This window comes from Bison bison, unplaced genomic scaffold (genome assembly GCF_000754665.1).
Source record: "Bison bison bison isolate TAMUID 2011002044 unplaced genomic scaffold, Bison_UMD1.0 scf7180017862979, whole genome shotgun sequence".
Taxonomy (NCBI): Eukaryota; Metazoa; Chordata; class Mammalia; order Artiodactyla; family Bovidae; genus Bison; species Bison bison.
In genome coordinates, this window is record NW_011493551.1 from 317,357 (window position 1) to 334,564 (window position 17,208).

Below are 17,208 nucleotides of genomic sequence, written 5' to 3' on the forward strand. Positions count from 1 at the left end.
AAACAAAAAGGGGAAAAAAAAAAAAAAAAAAGAAAGAGAGGAAGAGATGTAACATTCCAGACGAAGCACATAAGTCCAAGGAAACAACAGAGTTGAAGATCCAGTTTAAAAAAATAGATATTCCAGTAGTGGAGTGCAGGAGGGGTCCAGGCGAAAGCATGGAAAAAACAGGTAAGATACAGAAGAATTTGGGATTTAGTATGAATATTAAATTAAAAAGGCAGCAGCATAAAGGCCTGTAATTAGTGAGTAACCGTTACAAATGGAGTAATTTCAGGACAGAGATGCAAGTATGTATCCCCAATCATGCACTAAAATATTAATCCCACATGTAGGCAGAGTAGAAACAGTCTCTAAATTCCTCTGCCTTTTTTTGAGAGGGGAGGGGGGTAGCCTAGCATCGCTCTCTCTACTACAATAGCCATAAAATTCTTAAAAATAATGGCTCTGTGAGTCAACCAGTCTACTCCAGTCTAGATTCTAAAAATCAGTCAGAATTCTCTTTAGAAAAGCTACAGTTGTATTCAGTAGGCATCTTACCACATAGCTCTTTTCAGATTCTGTGAGATCAGGTCCTGCTCTCAATGAATGATGAGAAGGCTGTGATCACCAAGCAAATTATAAGGGAGACATTTTAGCAGATGTCACATTGAAAAGGATTAAAAATAAAAGTGTGAGCAAATACACATACCACACCATCACACTCGATGACACCGGACACTCGTGGCCTATGGCCACCGAGTTTCCATGACAACACGGTGGGTGCAGAGGAGACAGTGCAATGTACAGAGTTAGAAGCAAGCATCCGGGCAATGAGATGGGCAGTTGGGAGCATGGCTGCAGTGAGGTGAGAATGAACAACACAGGGACTCCAGACTGGCAGGGAAGAGACACAGAAGGGCTGCCTTAAGGACAGTCATGTCCCTCTGTGAGCACGCACGCCGGTCCCCTCACTCTTAGCGGTAAGCATCTATGAAGGACTGATGTACTGAAACCCCGTTCCAGTTATTTTGTTGACAGGGAGCCTCCTCTGGCAAAGCAGGCTCATAAAACTATCAGGCATGCCATTTTCTTGTACTTGTAAAAACCAAACAAGAGAGTAACGATTTTGAAAAACCCCCTGGTAGTACCTGGTGTATCAAAAAAGGCTGTTCTCCCAGGAAAAACCTGCAAATGATACATTCCAGCTACATATGAGATAGATAAGTTCCAATATCTCATAGAGTAGGGCTTGCTTACAGGAACAGGACCGTGTGTCCTGACACAGCAGTAGAAATGAAACCATCACTCTTCACTCACCAGCTCTGGTACCACATCATGACATGAAAATAAGGTGCAATCTGGCCAAGCAGACCTGTCTTTTAAGTAACAATCCTATATAGAGCTGGCCAGCCCTTCACTGGAAGAGTGTTGGGAATTATTTACCCCAGAGAGGATTCAATTCCAACTCTTAAGAAGTCTCCCTAATTGAACATTTGAAGAGCCGTCTTTGGAGAAACCCTCCAGGTTATATGCAATAATACTGATAAGCCACAGCAACTCCAGGGCCTTCTAGAAGAGCATTCAGATCTTTAGTGTGTGACCATTTGTTTCCCAGGAAGGCCCAGAGACACTGAGGACTTTCCCTGAGCTCATCCAGCAAGTTAGCGGAAGCCCTGTCTCCTGGATTCATCTACTATCTCGTTGGACCTTCTCTTTCATCCTTGAACCATTTCCCACATTATTAATTGCCTCCACTGACATTATATTCAGTGAGTCCCACAGAAACCCTGGAGACTGGCAAGACAGGGTTATCATCCCATTTTCTTTTAAATCCTAAGAAGCTGATGCTCAGAGGGGCTTAGCGCATTCCCCAATGTCACACAGCCTGCAAGAGCTGACACTGCTCCACCACACCATCCCTTCCCATTCCCCTCTGCTGTAAATGTCCCATCCACTTGCATCCCCTGTGGGCCAGCTTCCATTCCAGACATCGCTTCCATACTCTTGTTCTTTGAAAAACTGCTTCAAGTTCTCCAAACCCCTCCAAACCTCAGTCCCTTAAACCAGCCTCCCTGGTTTCTGGCAGGATGCAGAGAAGAGACAGAACTCAATTAAAAAGAGAACTGTATGTCTCAGGACCTGCAGGCCTTTGCCAGATGACTGGGAGCTGGCCTAAATGACCATCCAGCCTCTGGATCAAGGCTTCTGCGTAACAAAATAATGACACTCCCAAGCATCTAATATGCGAGATTCTATGTGGCATCCCCGAGTGGGTGATCTCTACAGGCAGATTTTGACTTGACAGAAGGGAAAACTTTCAAAAGGGAGAGCTGTCCAATAGAAAGTGCTGCCTTGAGAGGAAGCGGTTGTTGGTCCCAGCAGCTGTTCAAGCTGAGGTTGTGTTGACAACTGCTACAGGGGAAACTGTAGAGCACTGCTGCCCAAATGCTGATGTGCGTCAGAGTCACCTGGGATCCTGTTAAAATACAGATTCTGGTCTGACATGTCTGGGGTGTTCATTTCTATGTGGGGATGCCCATACTGCTGGTCCACAGACCAACTTTGGGGAGCAAGGCTCTGGAGCATTTCATTTGTCTAACACTGAGCTAAGACTGGTTGGTCTGGATCACACCTCATGAAAATGAAAGTTCTCATAAAAAAAAATTTCCAAGCTCCAGCTGGTGGCCTACCAACCTCAGGTCAAATGTAGTACAGTCTACTGACATGACCTCCAGTTTACCAGGTCACAGTCAAACCAGAGGATAATCATCACTGCAGCCTTCACATCTGGACACACTTAACATCTAGTACAAACTTAACTCCTCCCTTAGAGTTGACTCGTTCCCTACTTAACGTCTGTGGAATAAATGAAGGAAGAAGGTGAGGTAAATATTTATGCTGTTAGCTAAGATTCAGTTTTTCCCTATTTGACATGCATTCCTTAGATTTAAACCAAACATCTCATACAGCTGAAATGTAAACCAGTTTTTTGAGGGGGATGAGTGGGTATGGCATGTGGATCCTTGTTGGAGATGGAAACCACTGATATCCACCATAGGGACTTCCCCTTCATTTTGAAGGCTGCTGACTTTCAGACTTTTTTTTTTCCTCTCTAGATGTATGTCTTTTTCTCTCCCTGGTCCTGTTTTCCAACCATCTGCAGCTTTATGTATCTCTTCCCTTGATACTATGCTGCCTGGTAACCAGTAGCCTCACATATCTATTCAACACTGAGATGGGGCCAGTAACAAACGTGCTGTAGGTGTAAAATTATTTACACTTTTTACAAAAGTATTTTTTACAACGTTATTTCAAAACTTAGTATAAAGAATTTAAAATATCTCAACAATTATTCTGATTATATATTAAAATGATACTATTTTAGATATGTTGGGTCAATAAGTCAAATATAGTACTAAAATTAATTTCACTCACTCCATTTTACTACCAGAAAATTTTAAATTACATACATGACTTATGTTATATTCCTGCTGGCCAGGGCTGCTCTAAACCCTCCCTGGGTCTCAGTGTACACCCTTCTTTAAGCCCAAAAGCAGACAAAGTTCTAATCACGATCTCAGCCAGGGTTAGGGATAAAAGGACTATTATCTCATGCTAAGGACATTTCAGACTCCTGGAAATACATCCCAGTTTTTCACATGTTTAGAAAAAGAACCACCAACCCCTCCACCCCAGCACATCCTGTATAGCCCCATCAACAGTTAGCAGGTGATAGCTACTGATCCAGAAACTGCTTTTCTTCCATATTTGCGCAGACACACACAAGCTGGCCCTCTTGGCCTGGAGCTTGTGTCTCATTCTTCCGAGAGAGCAACCTTGTGTGTGTCCCTGCGGCCCTTCCACCTGCAGTTCACAGCGAGCAGTCCCTCAGAAACCCAACACTGGTCTCTGGGGGCTGTTAATCCCTCTGGATCCACAAAAAAACACTTGGTGCTCCTATCAGTTACTAAGCGTTCTCTTCCAGCTCTGGGTGTTTGCTAAAGCCTTGAAGCCCAAAATAAAATGTCCATAGGCTGGAGGCCAGCAGGAAGTCCTGGAGCTGTGGGCAGGACAGAGAAGCCCCACCTCCACATGGCCTGGAGCCCTTCTAGGAGTGTCATGAGTCTCAGAGACGGTGAGCCGCTCCAAACCGTCTCCTTTCCTCAGACCCTAACTCTCTGGTGACTAACGCTGGCCTCCCAGGGGACGCTGGACTGGAAGGGAGGGTTCCAGGACAGACTGTTACACTAATTCATTGTCGCTTGAGCAAAATGCTTAACTTTGGATTTCAAGTTCTCAGTAAAATAAGAGACTTGGGCATGATTTACATCAATATCCTCTTTGGCTCTGAAGTTCTCATGTAGTCATTAGTGTGCATGCATGCCATGAACTGAGAACAAAGGCTGGGCCGGGCTGACCTGGTTTAGAAGGAGCAGCACTTCCTCACTGCTCACTGGAGACGGGGTGGAGGGCGGCTCTGACTGCAGCCTCCAGGGTGTCCGGAGGGTTCCCTTCTGGCTTTGTGGGAGGTGAGGGACTGCCCTGATGGCAGAGAAAGAGCCCCAGCTCCTGGAGGACCACAGGCAGACTGCCAGAGGAGGCAGGAGACCTGAATGATTCGGGCTCCTGGCTCTAGGAAGCCTCGGCAGGTCTGCAGAATAGTCTGCCTCCCCTGAGCCCTTCTCTTGGGTGTACTAAGAAAAAGAACCCGGCTTGCAAACAAAACAAACGATAACCAATCAGTTCAACTGCTCACCACCTAGACTCGATCTCCTTGCAGTTCAGTCCACAGACAAGCTTTGATGTAATTTGAACCTGATGACAGCACTAAACTTACATGCTTAACCTTCTCATATAGTCTGTGGTGGGGTCTGTTTTTTTCCTAAAACAATGACACAACAAATGCCATGGAGACACCAAAACTTCCCAAGGGAATGCCTTTGTACTCAAGGTGAGAGAATAAGAAGCACTAATTTACAGGGTGAAAATTCTACATTTTCTAAACTCTGGATTTGTGTGAGTAGAAATCAACCCTGAATATTCATCGGAAGAACTGATACTGAAGCTCCAATACTTTGTTCACCTTATGTGAAGAGCCAACTCATTGGAAAAGACCCTGATGCTGGAAAAGACTGAAGGCAAGAGGAGAACGGGGCAACAGAGGATGAGTTGGTTGGATGGCATCACTGACTCAATGGATATAAGTTAGAGCAAACTCCAGGAGACAATACAGGACAGGGAAGCCTGGCAAGCTGCAGTCCACGGGGTCTCAGAGCCAGACACGACTGAGAAACCGAACAACGACAACAGCAACAATCCAGTAAAAGGATTCTTCTATCTTCTACTTTCTTCTCTCCTCCAACCCCATCTTCCTCTCTTAGGTGAAATGGAGTAAGGAGGATAAATTACTTTTCTTTTCCCTGGTACCTCTATATCACAGAACAATATTTAATGAGTCCCAATTACATGCTCTGTGCTAGGTGCATTCAGCTCCAGAAAACCTCATTTAACTCAATAAATGAACTCCTCATAATATCTCAATAAAGGGGTCAATATTTACCTCATCTTATAAAACTAAGACCCAGTGTGTCTGAATTGGGAAGTGAAGAGCCAGAATTTGGACGCTGGTCTTTCTGACTCCGGGTCCCATGCCTCCTATCACGTTTGATCTCCCGGGCTGTGCTCTGCCAGAGGGAGATATCCAAATAGCTGGATGGATGTGCTGATCCAGAGGCCACCTTAGCTCACCCTATGCTCTGCAGCTGGCATGAGCTGGGTTTTTACTGAAATCCTCCATTTCTCTCCTAACATCTCTTTTAGGGGTGGATATTGAAGCCTTTGACTGTGTGGATCACAGTAAACTGTGGAAAATTCTGAAAGAGATGGGAATACCAGACCACCTGACCTGCCTCTTGAGAAACCTGTATGCAGGTCAGAAAGCAACAGTTAGAACTAGACATGGAACAACAGACTGGTTCCAAATAGGAAAAGGAGTTTGTCAAGGCTGTATATTGTCACCCTGCTTATTTAACTTATATGCAGAGTACATCATGAGAAATGCTGGGCTGGAAGAAGCACAAGCTGGAATCAAGATTGCCGGGAGAAATATCAATAACCTCACATAGGCAGATGACACCACCCTTATGGCAGAAAGTGAAGAGGAACTAAAAAGCCTCTTGATGAAGGTGAAAGAAGAGAGTGAAAAAGTTGGCTTAAAACTCAGCATTCAGAAAACGAAGATCATGACATCTGGTCCCATCACTTCATGGGAAATAGATGGGGAAACAGTGGAAACAGTGTCAGACTTTATTTTGGGGGGCTCCAAAATCACTGTAGATGGTGACTGCAGCCATGAAATTAAAAGACGCTTACTTCTTGGAAGAAAAATTATGATCAACCTAGATAGCATATTCAAAAGCAGAGACATTACTTTGCTAACAAAGGTCCGTCTAGTCAATGCTATGGTTTTTCCAGTGGTCATGTATGGATGTGAGAGTTGGACTGTGAAGAAAGCTGAGCACCGAAGAATTGATGCCTTTGAACTGTGGTGTTGGAGAAGACTCTTGAGAGTCCCTTGGACTGCAAGGAGATCCAACCAGTCCATTCTGAAGGAGATCAGCCCTGGGATTTCTTTGGAAGGAATGATGCTAAAGCTGAAACTCCAGTACTTTGGCCACCTCATGCAAAGAGTTGACTCACTGGAAAAGACTCTGATGCTGGGAGGGATTGGGGGCAGGAGGAGAAGGGGACGACAGAGGATGAGATGGCTGGATGGCATCACTGACTCGATGGAGGTGAGTCTGAGTGAACTCCGGGAGTTGGTGACGGACAGGGAGGCCTGGCGTGCTGCGATTCATGGGGTCTCAAAGAGTCGGACACGACTGAGCGACTGAACTGAACTGATTGAAACTTCAGGTCTTAGTTCCCTGGGCCTTGACTATTGAGAGTATTCATACCTGCTGGTGATTTTCCTAAGAACTGCAACCAGCGTCTCTCCCCACCCTGTACACTGTTGAACACTCTGTGTATATTTAGAGATTTCCCTTCTCAGTGAGTCAAAGGAAAGTGTTTCCCCTTATTAGGTAGGTGTTTTAACATTTAAATTTCCTTTTCATTCTTGTAAGTTGTATCACATGCTTTCCTTTTTATTTCTGATTTCTATGCTCAAGGTAGGCCTACACCTTTCTTCTTATCTTAGTTCTGGGAACTCACCTAGTTTCCATGTGTAAGGGCTGTTCCCACTGAGTTCACCAAAGCTCAAATTTTCTGTCCTGTTTCCCTTCCCACTCTCCTTTCTCTAAGGCTGTAGTGTTGTTCTTGTGCTTCTCAGAAGCTTTGAGGACATAGAGCTTTCCTGAATACTTTTATTTAAAAATTATTCCCCCAGATTATACTGTTATAATTATGCAAAATTGTGTGTGTGCCACCCTCTTTCCCAAACCCCTGGCCTAGACTCAGATAACCCCAGATTCTCAAAAGTTTTGTGATCCAGAAAATGTTACAAGTCACTGGAGTGACTTTAAAGATTCTTTTAAAGTCAAAAATTCTATGAGGATCTCTTACACCAGTTATAGAAGCTCCTAACAACCAAGTCTGGAGGCTAGTCAGCGAACAGTACTTCTCTCTTGGGGAAGGCTCAGAAAATATTGATGAATGCTGGAGAATCCCAAGACCATCTTCCCCTTCACTTTCTTGACCAATTGTCCTAAATCTTCCTAGCCAAAATTATGCTCAACAAAACCCAAGAACTTGGTTGATAATTCCAAAGTCTTGGGCATTTTGTATATATATGTTTGTCCAATTAGTTGTCCCTCAAAAAACAAAGGGAAACACTTATTTTTCCACTATGAAGGTGCACAGGTCTATTATAAACCCCCTTCCTTAAAATTTTGTATTTTTTCTTCTCTTTCCTTGTAACTGAAATGTACACAGGATTTTTAGTTAATCAGAGACTATCAAAACTAACAAGAAGTCAGCTTTGTCTGGATCTTTTGTCTATGGATGGTGAAGCCAGAGAAGGGAAGTAACTCACCCAGAGACACACAGCAGGCTCATGGCAAGGCAGGAGACAGAGCCCAGGAACCCTAAATTTGAATGCAGCACTCTTCCCACCAATCCTGGCTTCCCCTAAACGCCCCTTGCCCCTCATTCACTCCCTTCTGCTGTCCAGAGAACTCCTAGCTAAAAACATGCACAACCGACCCAATGTCACACCAGCTTGGGAGTCTACAAGGAGTGAAAAGTCAAACCCTTTCACAAGGAAGTGCTCACACATCTGCAGAGTTGGGGGTCGTGGGATGGGCTGGACAGGTGACTCAGGAGAAAGAAAGCAGCAGAACAGGGACTAGCACCAAGTAGGGAATGCAGATGACCAGTTAGCAAGGGTCATAGGACCTGTGGAGGATGACCAGCCACTCTGTGAGGAGGTGCTGACCAGTATCCATATGTGCACTAACCAGCCCTCCAAGCTTTGCTCACAGCCCCTTCTACCCACCGGCGGACACAGAAGCCCCACCGAAACCAGAACTCACCTACCCTTTCACATTCTTACCCCTGGGGCTTAGCTAGGCTATTTGCTTGCTTCGAACGCTGCCCTCCTGCTGTTCACCTATCATAAAACTCCCAGTTCCTTAAGCTCCAAATCAAAAGTCACTTTTCTTTTGAAATCTGTCCACCTCACCCCACACCAACCTCCCTTGCTTATTCTCATCTTGAACTCCCCAAGGAAACTGTTTGTGACCCTTCTTCCTGGTCTACCTTATACTTATTTTTGTGAACATGTCTTATCCCCCAGTAAAGACCTACACTCCTTTAGCTGGGGTCACTCATATTGTATCTCTGCTTTCACTCAACAAATACTTGTTGAGCACCTTCCTCAATCAGGTGTCCTGGTCCCTTGCGCTCTGAGGGTGACAGATAAAGGGACAAATACAATAGAGTTGATAAGTGCCCCTAAGATCAGGTGCTGGGGGCTGTGAAAGCACAAAGTCCGGCACTTAATCTAGTCCTACAGGGGGAGGGGAAAGTTGGCAGGAAAGGCTTCCAGGAAGGAATGGAGAAGTAAAGGACGGGTGGAAATTTTCCAGACGCACAAGCAGGGGAGACTGAGGGGAGGGTGAGGCTGGCTTAGCTGTCAAAACAGCCAGTTCCATGAGGCCTTCTAAGCCCAGGAAGGAGGAGAGACTTTCCTGAGAGCAGGGGGGCCCCTGACAACGCTCACCCCTCTCTGCCTCCTGCAGCACTTTGCACAGTGCCTGCAACATCCTAGACACTCAAATAGAAGAGGAAATGGTCAAAACACTTTGGAATGTCTTTTCTTGCTCTCCGGTTAGATTCCCTTCACTTATAGATCAGAATATCTACCTAGGTTCCCAACATTGGTAACAAAGTGGAATTATTGGTTCAGCTCCTCACCCCCAGCAAGGACAAGAGCAGTTGACAGTTTTTCTGATAATACAAGCAAGTCTGGAATGCATTTGTTCAAGTGACACAGAGTGAGGTCACTGGGTCACCAGAGAATACCTGTCATTCAAGCCCTTCCCATCTTGTGCTCTGTCAGCACAAGACGGCCTCAAGAGAGGCAGAAAGCTTCCTTGGAAGGACCTCATTTCCCAAGCTGACTTCCAGGTCCCAGTTCTAGGACGGGAAGGTGAAGGAGCTGGTGAGGGAGTGGGTGGGCAGCAGCCATTTTCACATAACCCCCCCCAGCTCTCAACATGGAGCAAGGCCAGGGCCCAGCTTTTTGTTGGGAGAGCAGGAGGGAGGGGATGGGAAGGGGTGCACCTGGGGTCTGGAGGCCCATCAGGAAACAGTTTTCAACAAGTTTGGCTTTCTGTATTGCCAGCACACCACCCTCTCCTAGTTAGGAATGGGAAGTGTCCACCCCCAGCCTCTTCCAAGCACCGTGTGCGCTTCCTGTCCATACTGGATCCTGGCATTGGGCCGCAATGACTCACCGCCAACCATGAGGAGGTCTCCAGGCCCCAAGGGCTGACTTAGAACCTTTCCAGAACTGTTCCTGTGTTGAGACATTGACTTCTTTTCCATCAGTCACTTCACTGCCTCTCCCCTAGCAAATTATTTCTTTCCTTGACAGGACACACCCTTCTCTCCTCACAGAACATGCCTTCCAGGAACACCTGCTCAGGCAAAGCCTTCCCCAGGTATTTCCTCAGCACTGGCCTCAGAGCTGGAGCAACATCCCGCTTCAGGGAGCCTTCCGGCCTGCCAGGCACCACACCTACCTCCTTTAATCCTTACACTGTCCTGTGATTGAGAGACAAATTCCACTCCTACTTTGGATAGGAGAAAGCCGGTGGGGAGGTAGAGCCTGACTACTGACCATTATCACACGCTGTCCTTCCCCACAGCAATGACGCCCCACTCCCCATCATCAGGCTGGGGCCGCAGGTGGGGCCAAATCTGTGCTTCAGGCCGCAGGCTCCTGCAGCCTCCAGGCAAACCTCTGTGGCTGTGTGTGCCAGTCTTCCTGAAGCACAGGGCTCCTCAAAGGCAGAATGGGAAACCCTGTATCCTGCCCAGAGGTAGGTATACCCTCAAATGAGTATCTGTTGAGTAAATGACACTTTAAAGGGAAACTGAGATTAAATATCATCATCTACCATGGGCATTGTGCACAGTAGATAATAAATGGCTTGGAGACATCTTCAAGAATTCCATCTGGTTCAAAAGACATTCTAGAATGTTCTCAGCTCCAGATGCTCCAAGGTGGAGAGCTTCCATTTATAAAGTGCTGATGTGTTCCATTCCCAGCCCCTATGCTTAGCACTTAACATGCATCAATTTGTGAAATCCTCTCAACCTGACTGTGAGGTAGTTGTTATCTCCATTTTACAGATGAGGAAACTGAGGCTAAGAAGGGGAAAGTAACTCAATTCCAAATCACTAGAGGGTAGAGGAGAGCAGGCATTCAGACTCGGCTACTTTGGAGAAGCTGCCCAAAGGCTCTGAATTCTGGGGTATTAAACAGCATAGCCAGTATTAGAACCATGATCTAATTGCCACGTTCACCTCCTCGCCACCTGCCCCCAATTTTTAAGCTCTCAAAACATCCTAGGGCCACCTCAGTCCAGACCCCAAAATCTTTGTAGTTGTCCCAGACAGAAAATGGGACAGTTGCCTAAAAACCTGGCCTGTCCTTCAAGGATCCCAGCACTGGGTTGATCCCCCCAAAACCAAAACGTATGTGCCCATCAGTGAGCAGCTCAGCTCCCACACAGACACAGGACAGGACGAGACCCAGCGGGGCTAAGTGCTGGCAGGCAGAGCGCCAGGGGTTATGGAAACACAGCGCAGCGCACACAAAACCAAACCACACGGAGCCAAACTGAAGCCTGGTGTTCTCAGCTGTGTTAGAGCAAGCCGAGGGTCCTCTCCCAGGCGCGACTGCGCCAGGAGGAAGGCCTGCCTTCTTGCGGGTTTTTGCACCAGGCCAGGAGGTACCCAACAGTGTGGCTTTGGAATCACTTCGAGAGGCCAGAATACAGACTGTCCCTGGCCTCCAGCTGTTCCAGCCCTGACAACCTAATGGATGACCCCTCCATTCCCTCCTGGGTCATATTTTTGTTTCCAAACAAGCAAACGGGTCTTGTGGGCATCCACTTGGCTGTGGGTGAGGCTGCCCTGCTGCCCGAGATGCCCGGGCACACACGGTCATGCTGCAGGCCTACCTGGCTCGCACCCATCCGAGCGGCCGGCTCACCACCTCTCTGCAGCTCTGAGCGCTCAGCCTCCCTTCCCGAGAAAGGGCCCCCCAGGGGCTGGTGGCGGGGCCGGCTCTCCTCTGGGGTGTGGAGCTCTGTGAGTCTCTGTTCGGTGCTCAGGCACCTGACCACGTCTGACGGCCTCAAGCAGCTCTTCTTAGAGATGGCGGGTCCACCTGGGCATCTCTCACCCGCCTCCCTCTCTGCTTTCCTCTCACGCGCTCCATTTCCATCTTGCCATGGCTGCCGCTTACCCTGGCTGCTAAAGGCGTCACTAAGCTCCGAGATGACCCTGTCAGATCGCCCAAGCCACGGCTGGGAGAAGCTATCCTGGAGGACCCCCGGAGGTGGCACATAGGTACCACTGTCTCCATTGACGTGGAAGGAGGCCTGGGCCCCAGGCGCTGGGGAGTGGGCTTTGTGCGGAGGCGGCAGGGCCAGCGGGGAGACCGCAGAATGTGGAGTGGACCGGTCCGACCAGCCCGAATGGGGAAGGTTGAGGGGCAGCGAGGAGCTGGGCCTTGTGAACAAGGCCAAGGGGTCACTGCTGTAGATAGAAGCCTCGGGCAGAGGAGGCAAGGGTGGCGTCAGAGCCAGAGGACGCCTGCTAGGGACCCCTACAGTCAACGAGATCCACTCAGAGGTGACAGCGTGCATCTCCGGGGACAGGGCTCGGCGGGGGTGGGGCAGAGATGAGGGGGCCGGCATGAGGAGCTTGCTGTGACTGGGAAACTTCAAAAGAGAAGGAGAGAGAAGAAAACAAAAGAAGTAAAAGGCACAAGTGTCAGCACAGAGAATAAAGGAGGAAAATAATCACACGGGATGTCTGGAGAGGAACGAAATGGAGAGGATGAGCAGGGCACGCTGGTGTCCAGAAAGGAAATCACCTGGTCGGGCTGGGAGAGAACCTGGATGTGGATGCGGATGCGTGTGTGTGGATACATGGGTGTGTGCAGGCGGGGGAGAATGGAGAAGCAGGTGGCATGGAGACGGGAGAAAGGGTCCCATCAGGACAGAAACAGATGCTGCCGGCTGGTCTGCAGAATCAGATTTAAAGGGACACACTGGGAGCTCCCTACCCCCACCCCATCCAACTGCCTCTGCAATGAAGCCTGACCCAGAGCCACGAGGAGAGAAAGGTGGCCTGGCTGAACCACTGTGTTGTACACCGAGACGAATATAACAGTGTACGTCAACTATACTTGAGTACAGAGACTTTACAAAGGTCTGCCACCACTCTGGCCCTTCTTGGGCATTTATTCTCTCTAGGGGGCTCAGTGAAGAGCCTTCCAGAGAGGTGTAGGAGCAGTGTAGCCATCTTGTTTCACAGTTGCACTTGGCTACAGTCAAGCATAAAATCTAACTGTGTTCCTCATGCTGTGACCAAGCAGAGTGCCCTACGCCCGGCTCACACTCTCTCCCTGCGAGATCACGGGATCTAGATCTCACTGTGCAAAGAATCCTTGGGTCAGCCTGTCTCATGCTTTCAGCCAAGAACCATCTCCTGGGGTCAGCAATGGCAAGTGAGAGAGGAGGAGGAGAGGAGAGAGGCCCAGGCAGGACCCTGGGCCCCCGGGTCCTGCTCTTGTTCCCCTGACCATCCTCTCTGTAACTTACCACTTAGGGTCAGTCTTTCACAGAAGTCACCCCACTGTGCCTCTCCTGAACCCAAGGTTTGGTTTTTTTCCTTGGCTTTGGGACAGTGGGGATGGGTTTGGAATAATTTATAGTTTAGAATAAGTTTGTTCATAATTAATGTTTAGGAAGCAAAGACCATATTATGCTTTTAAATCTACTTTCTTTCAGCCCAGTATAGACAGAGATGCTGTAAATTCCTTTTGCAACCCGGTTCTTGACTGCAAAGAATACTCTGAATCTGGTCCATGTGTCTGAGGATAAGGATGTGAAATTCTTTCAGTCTTTGTGTTCTACAGGCCAATCTTGACCAGTAAGATGACTAAGAGAACCATACTGGCCATGATATGTATGGGATTGTGGTGGTACCCAGACAACCAGCTTTGGTCAACATGGGATGCTGTCAGAACAGAGTTTTGGACCATCTGATAATGACAGGTATTTCTCTCCCCAATCATCTTGTCCCCAGAGCAATCACCTTAAGTGCTTCCTTTTCCCTCAGATAATATTTCTCCCAGCAAATTCTTGAAAAACGCCATTTGTACACATGAAAACAAACCCTGGAATGCATACTCTCTGCACTGCTGCAGACCCACCCCAGAGGGGCTGTGTGCCATTAGCACTTAGATTTGTCGTGCTGAGTGTGAAAACCAGTGACGAGAAGCTTAGGTACCTGAGGGCTTGCAGTGGTGCTGCGACTTGGGGAGGAGGAGAAAGGCAGGTCGATGTAATCTGTGGGGTTTTTCACCAGTGGCCGTTTGATCACATCCACATAGGTGATGGGGAAGATGCCTTGCCGGGACGTGCCTGGGATCCTCCCTTCGTACCAGTTCTCGTCCACCTGTCGAAGCAGCGTGATCCTCTCGCCCTGCAAGACACAGTGAGGCAGTGGTCCTTGCCCTAGCAGACCTCAGCACGTCTGAGGTCCCTGCCTGTACCCTGTGCTCTCCTGCATTACTTCTCACGTTCTTTGGTCAGAAAAACCTTCCGTGCTCATCCTGGATGAAATTAATCACCACTGAGGTGGAGATGCTAACAGCAGTTAGAACTGCTAGGAGTCTGTTAAGCTTGGTCTTTACGTATTTCGCTAAAGAAGGTCAGACTCATTCCCCCAAGTTAACAGGAAAATGTAATGTCTCTCTCTCTTTTTTTTTTTGGCTGCATCACAAAGCTTGTAGAATCATAGTTCCTGAATGGAGACTGAACGTAGACCCTTGGCAGTGAGAGCATCGTCCTAACCACTGGACCACCAGGGAATCCCCCAAATCTAGTGGTTTTGACTCACTTAATGCAAAACAGACAGATATCCAATCTTCTTCTTTAAGGTAAAGGTTTTGGGGATTCTTTTTCTTTTTTAATATAATTGTATTTTTCCTGTATCATTACAGGAAAATTAAAACATAAACGTAAGGCAGAAAATAATCACTACCCATAATATTATCACTTGAGGGTCACCACTGGTAATATTTTGGTACAGATAATTCCATGTGAATTAGACTTGAATATATTTTTTCTTATAAAAACAATATACACTGTATTCCCGTTTGTAATTTGCTTTTTTGGTACTGAATAACATACAGTACACATCCTTCTTTATCAAGAAATATAATTCTGTTTTTCCTAGCGGTGCACAGCTTAATGGCCCACTGCAGGCAATCTACTGTACATAATATAATGGTTTAATTATTGGTCTCCTGATGTAGGGCAACTAGGTTGCTTCCACTGTTTCTCTTTTCTATAACATGGTTCATCTTTTTTCAAGGCATAGCCTCGCTTCCCTCAATCCTCAGTAAAATTCTTAACTTTAGTACCTTCAGCCAGCCAGAGAATTTTGACATATACAGAGTTTCTGAATTCCTAGGAAGAACAGTGTCTCTGCCTGGCTTAGTTGTGTTCAAAATAAGTACAAGCACCTTGAAGGCAATGATAACATTGTCATCTCCTGCTCACCGAGGGCCAACTAGGTGCCATGTGTCACACTGGGGGCTTCCCTGAGGCTGCTTCATTTAATCTGCCCGTGGCAGCTCAGGGAGAGGGCCATTTATTTTCACTTTACATAGGAGGAAATCACAGCTCTGAAAAATTATTTAACTCCCCAAAGGCTGCATGCCTGATAACCTATGACTGTTGGCTTCAAAGTTTTTCAGACTTCTGGTATCCTAGGACGTTCCCTTCTCCCCATTAATGCTGTATAACCTAGTTGCCAACACAGCGCTTCTCACATTACTAGGTGCTCAATAAACACTGAATACAGTTTATAAAAGAGGTGGGTCTATGATTTCAGAAATACTACCTTTCATCAGTAAATTCAATGTATGGTCTGTTCTTTAATACTTCACTGTAGAAATCCCCCAATTGTCTTCAGTGCAATTCTTCATGGGGCACAGCTCTTGGGTGTGCAACAGCTCTGCCAGACTGGCTGGCACTGCAATACCCCATCCCGACGATGACAGCGCCCCCCCAAGTGGGGGGTCCCCTGGTGCAGTATGAGAGGGCAGCTTACCTTTCTGAAGGACATCTCTACTTGGGTATCACCATTAAAATTAAACTTGGCGATGGCTTCGCCGTATTCCAGAACCTGTACTGGTGTCAGTTTTTTGGGCTGAGCCTTCTCAGCAGGAGGAAGAAGCTGAGAAAGGGGGGGGCAAAAAAAGAGGCAAAGGAGAACGGAAAAGAGCAGAAAGCAAGGAAATGAGAGGAAAGGAGGAAACAAAACACAAGTTAGATAAATGGTGCTCTGGGCATGTGTGGGTCTTTCCTGAGTAAGAGACAGAGCCAGGGTACCTCGATGTAGGTGCGGGGGAAGATCCCCACCCGGCCGTGATGCTCTCCTTCGTACCAGTTCTGATCGATTTGCTTATAAATGTAAACGATGTCTCCCTTCTGCAGAGGAAGCTCCCTGTGGATAGAGGGTCATGGCATTTTAGGAGATGTTCCAATGAGTGTAAGACTGAGATGCTTGTGTTTTAGCAAAAGGAGACTTTGAGTTGGGTCAAAGGGGGCAAGTTACATCAGTATTTGTGACATCCTGATATCCTTTTGTCCTTCTATCCATTCAGCCATCCGCTCACCCACTCATTTCATTACCCATCCATCCATCCATCCATCCACCAATCTCATTATCCATACATACATACACTCTTCTAGCATCATGCAGTAGAAAGGCTCTGAAATTAGGCAGATCTGGGTTCAAAACCCAGTTATATCATTTACTAGCTCTGGTACCTTGGGCAAGATACTTAATTCCTCTGAGATGTTGAGCTGGCCAGAAACATCTTATGTGTCTGTGTGAAAGTCACTCAGTTGTGTCCAACTCTTTGTGATCCCATGGACTATACATTCCATGGATTTCTTTAGGCCAGAATACTGGAATGGGTAGCCTTTCCCTTCTCTGGGGATCTTACCAACCCAGGGATTGAACCCAGCTCTCCTGCATTGCAGGTAGATTCCTTACCAGTTGAGCCACCAGGGAAGCCAAGAAACATTTTATAGAAAAGCCCAAACGACTGTATTGGGTTTCTGGCCAACCCAATACTTTCTTTTTCAGAAAACAGGAGCTAATAATCAGAGTTTTTGGATAAATCAGCAATAAACTACAAATAGAAGACCTAGCCTGGTGCCTGTGATATAGTTAACAGTCAGTAAATGTTAGTTCACTTCCTTTTCAACACAGAAAAGGGATCTTGGAAAGAAAAGTGGATTTTCCCTCTTCATGCCCATTTTCAACTTTTCCATATACATCCCTTTGTTTGCCCCAATAGTATGTTAATCTCTAACCAGGACTCCATTTTTAAAAGTGAGACAGAAAGATAATAGATACATTTTAAGCAAAACAAAAACTGCAACTTGATATTTTCTTGCATTAGAA

The 17,208-nt window shown here is 46.9% G+C and overlaps 1 protein-coding gene across 24 annotated transcripts in view; it reads right to left on the minus strand.

The window, feature by feature from the left end:
- SORBS1 (sorbin and SH3 domain containing 1) overlaps nucleotides 1-17,208 on the minus strand; it is a 236,387-nt gene that overhangs the window by 9,147 nt on the left and 210,032 nt on the right. For 15 of the 24 annotated variants that reach the window (XM_010832970.1, XM_010832967.1, XM_010832973.1 and 12 more), the window contains 5 exons: nucleotides 16,125-16,239; nucleotides 15,844-15,969; nucleotides 14,014-14,208; nucleotides 11,673-12,437; nucleotides 541-600 (listed from right to left, as the gene is read on the minus strand). In XM_010832970.1, coding sequence (XP_010831272.1) covers nucleotides 541-600; nucleotides 11,673-12,437; nucleotides 14,014-14,208; nucleotides 15,844-15,969; nucleotides 16,125-16,239 — 1,261 coding nt within the window. The remainder of the gene's footprint in view (nucleotides 1-540; nucleotides 601-11,672; nucleotides 12,438-14,013; nucleotides 14,209-15,843; nucleotides 15,970-16,124; nucleotides 16,240-17,208) is intronic. The other 9 variants (XM_010832982.1, XM_010832983.1, XM_010832990.1 and 6 more) reach the window with 1 other exon arrangement.